Below are 6,433 nucleotides of genomic sequence, written 5' to 3' on the forward strand. Positions count from 1 at the left end.
TTGAGGAACCTTCATATTGTGTTCCATAGTCGCTGAACAAGTTTATATTGCCACCACATAAATACCCTCCATTTGATAATATCTCTCAATAAATGTCATTGGACCCCCTTTTCAAGGCTATGATGCTACATTAGTTCTTCCCAAGCCCCTCCTTCCCTGGCTATCTAAAATGTTTGGGTTGGGAACAAATTGGGGAGGGTATTCATTTCATTGGCCTTATTCATTTCATTGTGGTGACAAGTCATTGCCTTCTTTTCTCATGAGGGAAGTCAGGATTGCTTTTCATTTGTGGGATCCAAATAAATGGGATCTTAAAAGAAGAGCTCACAGAAGCAGAGAGTGCTTGCAAGCAGAATGTATTAGTGAACTCTTTTCTGTTAGACATCTACTTCAGCAGTAGACTTGTTGATATTTCCTCTATGCCTCTCTGAGCCAGGGAGAGAAGAATTGGAAAAGCTGAGAGATGGGGGTGGATGGGATGGGGAAGGACATGGAGATAATACAGCCCAGTGAAATGAAAGAACTGTAGAGAAAAAGAGTTTAATGTATGTTCACCATGGACTGGCCCTGCTCAATAAATGGATTACATTAAAGTCTTGGGACACCTGGTTGGCTCAGTTGGTTAAGCATCTGATTTGGGCTCAGGTCACGATCTCACCGGTTTGTGAGATCGAGCCCTGTGTCAGGCTCTGTGCTGATGGTGTGGAGCCTGCTTGGGATTCTCTCTCCCCACCCTCTCTTTCTCTCCCCTGCTTGTACTCTCTCCCTCAAAATAAATAAATAAACATTAAAAAAAATTATATGTACAAGAGACAATCGAAGAAAATATACCTAAATATGGGTGATAGTTATTTTTTGACAATCATCATCTTAACTTTAATATATCTGCTTTCTTATTCTAATTTAAACAATTGGAAATACAGATGTGTTATTAATTAGTGCTTGATTCGATGCTGATAATATTTGATCATAATATTTGTCAATGAAGAAATAAAGTACAATGGAACTAAAGTGTTTTAACCCATTAATGAAAATGATGCAGGGTTGTTGAGCACAGTTCAAGAAAAATTCTTGAGGCATCATATGGTGCAACTTCGTGAATTTATTTAGGTGGATGGGGACAGGGCCCATGGGCAGAAAGTGCTGCACTTTCACTGTATGAGGAGGCTAGTGGTCATCTGCTTAGAATCAAAGGGAAGAGAGCATGCAGGGAGTATCAGATTACAAATTTCTTTGAATTTCTACTCTTAAAAGTACTTTTGCAAGATTCCTCTAGTGCTTATCATTCAGTTTGACATTGACTATCAGTACCATACAGGCAGTTGTGAGACCCTTAAAGAAGGTAACAATCAGCCCATAGTTGCCCTAATCAGAACTGCAGAGACTATAGATCTGCTTTCAGCGAAGGGTAAACATTTTCCTGCTTCTACTCTTCATCAGTAGCATGTATTATTAGGTGTCTCAGTATTGCTGGACAGAAAATAACACTGAATGAGTATAAATTACCACATTTAACTCTATTTGGAGGAAAATCATCAATAGCATGAAACAATTTCTCAGATGATACACATCTGGTGAATTATATAGCACACAGTGCATATTTCATAACCCGTGCCAAAGTGAATGCAAAAGAAATTATTCCAGAACAATTGACTAAAATCCCTCGCATCCCCCAAGGAGGCTGGATGGAAAAACTAAGCTTAAAGTAGGTGAACTGTATCAGAGGGCTAAGTTTTTGTGTCTCACCATAGCATGAGCCACATTTCCCCTCATGTTGCCACTCCAAAGGAACATCAATAGAGTTCTTGGTTTCATCCAAGTCACAGTTCTGTCACTTGTGCCATCCTGAATTTTTGCATTGGCTTCCCAACCAAAACTCAGATGACTCCAGAGATCCATGTCTATAACTGTTCTTTCCCTGTAACTCAATTTTTGATGAAATCTTGTCGTTTTAAGTGGCTTTCTGTACATTTAAATATAAAAAGTCATCCAATACACATACATTTTTCAACTCAGTGTCCTTAAAACCATACAGAGATAAAGTATGATTAAATGAAACTTTTAATCAAGATGACTATATATTCTCTTGCTCTGCCTTTGAGCCAGATTTAATCTGAACCACCTTCTTCTGTGCTGACCCCACCCTCAAGTATCTTTGTATTTCTTTCTTAAGTTTTATGAAGTATTTTTTGACTTCTAAAACAGTGGGCCATCAGAAGATTTGAGTGTCAACCCACCAGATATCTCAAAGGCCATAGTTCCTTCTTAATTCATCATCTCTTTGTAGCTTGCTACCTATGCCATTGCAAACATTTCTCCAAAGTTCTTTTCAGAGCTGCCTTTACTTCCTTGTTTTTCAGGCTATAGATGAGGGGATTCACTAGGGGAGTGACCACAGCATACTGTATGGAGAAGATGAGTTCCAGAGGTGAGCCTGAGGTTGGCAGGAGATAACGGAGGAGAGCAGATCCATAGAAGAAGCTCACTGTGACGAGGTGGGAGAAGCAGGTGGAGAAGGTCTTGCTTCTGCCTGTGGTGGTGCTGATGCTCAGGATAATGGACGCAATTCGGACATAAGAGAGGAAGATCAGTAAGAATGTACCAAAGCCATGCAGGACTGTGCTGACAACCAGGACAGTGACATTGCTGGTGACATCAGAGCAGGACAAAGGGAAGAGAGAGGGCAGCTCACAGCTGTAGTGAGAGATGGTACGGGTCTCACAGAAGTTCAAGTTCGTAGCCAGGGGGATGTTGATAACTGCATCCAGGAAACTCAGGCTCCGTGAAGCCCATACCAGCCTCATGCACACCTGGCTGCTCATCATCTGGCCATAGAGCAGAGGGTGGCAGATGGCAGCATAGTGGTCATAAGCCATGGCAGACAGCAGTAAAGTTTCTGTTCCTCCAATATCAAGCACAAAGAACGCTTGAATCAGACATCCCTCTTTTGAAATGATTTTTGTTTTAGACAGTAGGTTCTCCAGAAGCTTGGGCACGGTGACTGAAGAAAAGCAAAGATCCACGAAGGAGAGATGACTCAGGAAGAAATACATGGGTGTTTGGAGGTGGGAATCAGTCCTGATCACCAGCAGCATCATTAGGTTCCCCATTAGTGTCAGGAGGTAAATCTCCAGGAAGAGCACAAAGAGCAATGCCTGGATGTTGGGGTCAGCTGGCAACCCAAGGAGGATGAACTCTGTGATGGTGCTGTGGTTTCCTAAGGCCATCTAAGGAGCGTGCTTCCTAGAAATAAATACAGGAATGGACTTGAAGCTTCTCTTGATTACACCCAATTACAGAGGTAGGGGCCCTGTATGCATGCACTCCTAGTTATTTAGATTTCACATATACCCTTTTTGACCACCTGGAATCCCTTCTTCCTGTCTAGTGTTCGGTTTCAAACTCACTTGATATTTCCAAATAGCTGTTATTCGACTTTAAGACAGCAGAGGTTGGGGCACCTAGGTGGCTCAGTTGGTTGAGCATCTGACTTCAGCTCAGGTCATGAATTCATGTTCATGAGTTCAGGCTCCATGTTGAGCTTGTGCTGACAGCTCAGAGCCTGGAGCCTGCTTCAAATCTGTCTCTATCTCTGTCTGTCCCTCTGCCAGTCATGCACTGTCTTTGTCTCTCTCAAAAATAAAGAAACATTACAAAAATTTTAAAAGATGGCTGGGAATTTTGCACATTTGTTGAGCCCTAGTCCATGACTAATTTATTCCATCCCCTTCAAGTGAACATTGCTTTGTCACCAGTATTCTCTCTGTGTGTTTTATATATTGTAGCAATTTGGTAGGAGCATATTCAACATTGCCTCTTCCCCTCAATTCTCCAGTCTGTGTTTGCCTCATTTCAAAACCGTCATAAGATTCATAATTGCTTCACAGCATCATTTGGGTTTTCTTCAACATTTTACCATTGATAATACACATTAACATATATATTGTTAATTTGACCCTTTGGGACAAGATTAAGTGATGATTGTGTGTGTGTGTGTGTGTGTGTGTGTGTGTGCGTGCGCGTGTGTGTGTGTTGGGTGGTAGTGGTGTGTGTGGGTGTGAGTGTGAATTATGTAGTGGGACAATAGAATAAGGAACATTATTGCTGACTCCTTTTTGCCAATTAAAAAGTGACTATCATAAATTATGTAATGCATCCTACGCCATGATTTGTATACCTCATCTTTCTTTCATGCAGTGACTTTCATTTAAAGCCTGCCTTCAAATTCTCCATCATACATGGCATTTAGACGTGACAATCAGTCTTCACTGTTTTGGTCTCAATTCTATGGACAGACAGGTGTCCTTGTTCCTGAGCACCCACAGGAATAACTTTCTCTCTGCTTTTACGTGAGCATCTGCTCTACTAGAAATGTCTTTTGGGTCATTAATTGATATCGTACTTATTGTTTTACTCTGATGTTAATTGTGACCTGTTATTGAGATCATTTGCAATCATTTGCTTCTTTGAACTCCCAGAGTCCGTAATGAATATAAAAAATGGCTTTATGTATATATAAATTTTAATCGAGGGCCTAATATGTGTTTGGCACTCTTAAAATTGTGATGTTTTCTCATTTAATTTCACAATTAAATGAGATTTAGTTTCACCATTCTGGGTAGACCATTCTATACTAATTTTTTTCAAATCTAGAATCAGGAGTATGTGAATCAGGAGTATGTGAGTATTTTGCTTTCTCAGAGTGAATGAGTGGCTACATTAGGATTTCACCCTGGTCTTCATTATTGATTCTCATCTGGTACCTCTGCTTCCCTTTTTCTTGCCAATTTCTTGTAGACGCTAGCTCTCATCCTGTGGCAGCCCTGGAGGTGCCCCAGGTGAGTCAATTCTTTGCCAATCATGTCTGAATCACAGTCTGAAGGCATTTCTGCCTCAATCCTGATTCCTCCTAGTTACCTTTGACAGACCCCTCCACATAAAATTTCATGTAATCCGAAAACTCACCTGATATACTTCCACTCTGTGCTAATTCATTAACTCACTGTAAGCAACTCTATTTTGACTTATGTGATTGCTGAATCACCATCTCATTTTGGAAGGAGGGGTTAGAATAGTTATGCCATTTTTTTTCCTTTTCCTCCCCCTACCCTGAAACATAGACACTATAGTTCTTTGAGGAGGGTGGTTATGCTCCAAATTGCTTGGTATCTCTGTACCATAATAGTTGCGTCAATAAAAGCACATAACTAACCATAACAAAATTGTGATTTATAACAATATTATCTGGATGTATTTTTTCATAATATTTTATTGTCAAATTGTTTTCCATATAACACCCAGTGCTCTTCCCCATAAGTGCCCTCCACCATCACCACCACCTCTTTCCCCCCCATTCCCCTTCAACTCTCAGTTCATTCTCAGCATTCAATAGTCTCTCAAGTTTTGCATCCCTCTCTCTCCCCAACTCTCTCTCCTTCCTCCGCTCCCCCTGGCTCTCCATTAGGTCTCTCCTGTTTTCCTGTTAGACCTATAAGTGCAAACATATGGTTTCTGTCCTTCTCTGCCTGGCTTACTTCACTCAGCATGATACCCTCAAGGTCCATCCACTTTCCTACAAAAGGCCATATGTCATTCCTTCTCATTGCCATGTAGTACTCCATCGTGTATATATACCACATCTCCTTGATCCATTTGTCAGGTGATGGACATCTAGGCTCTTTCCATGTTTTGGCTATTGTTGACATTGCTGCTATGAACATTGGGGTACATGTGCTCCGATGCATCAGCATTTCTTTCTCTCTTGGGTAAATCCCCAGCAATGCTATTGCTGGGTCATAAGGGAGTTCTATGGATAGTTTTTTGAGGAACCTCCACACTGTTTTCCAGAGCAGCTACACTAGTTTACATTCCCACAAACAGTGTAGGAGGGTGCCCGTCACTCCACACCCTCCCCAACATCTTTTCTTTTGTTAATGTGATGGATCACATTGATAGATTTGTGGATATTGAACCAGCCCTGTAACCCAGGAATGAATCCCACTTGATCATGATGGATAATTCTTTTTATATGCTGTTGAATTCGATTTGCTAGTATCTTGTTGAGTATTTTTGCATCTGTATTCATTAAGGATATTGGTCTGTAGTTCTCTTTTTTGGCTGGGTCTCTGTCTGGCTTGGGTATCAAGGTGATGCTGGCTACATAGAATGAGTTTGGAAGCTTTCCTTCTATTTCTATTTTTTGGAATAGTTTGAGAAGAATGGGTATGAGCTCTTCTTTAAATGTCTGGTAGAATTCCCCTGGGAAGCCATCTGGCCCTGGGCTCTTATTCGTTGGGAGATTTTTGATAACGGATTCAATTTCTTCACTGGTTATTGGTCTATTCATGCTTTCTATCTCTTCCCGTTTGAATTTTGGTAGTGCATGTGTATTTAGGAATTTGTCCATTTCTTCTGTGTTGTCCAGTTTGTTGGC

The 6,433-nt window shown here is 40.9% G+C and overlaps 1 protein-coding gene across 1 annotated transcript; it reads right to left on the minus strand.

Moving 5' to 3' along the window:
- Positions 1-2,291: 2,291 nt before the first annotated feature.
- Positions 2,292-3,227, minus strand: LOC115304502 (olfactory receptor 8S1-like). The gene has a single exon (XM_029954702.1). The coding sequence runs from the start codon at positions 3,225-3,227 to the stop codon at positions 2,292-2,294; it is 936 nt and encodes a 311-aa protein (XP_029810562.1).
- Positions 3,228-6,433: the final 3,206 nt, after the last annotated feature.

Source organism: Suricata suricatta, chromosome 10 (assembly GCF_006229205.1).
Source record: "Suricata suricatta isolate VVHF042 chromosome 10, meerkat_22Aug2017_6uvM2_HiC, whole genome shotgun sequence".
Classification (NCBI taxonomy): Eukaryota; Metazoa; Chordata; class Mammalia; order Carnivora; family Herpestidae; genus Suricata; species Suricata suricatta.

Excerpts from the sequence above, each read along its gene's own strand:
- LOC115304502 (XM_029954702.1), bottom strand. The coding sequence starts at position 3,227 with ATGGCCTTAGGAAACCACAGCACCATCACAGAGTTCATCCTCCTTGGG.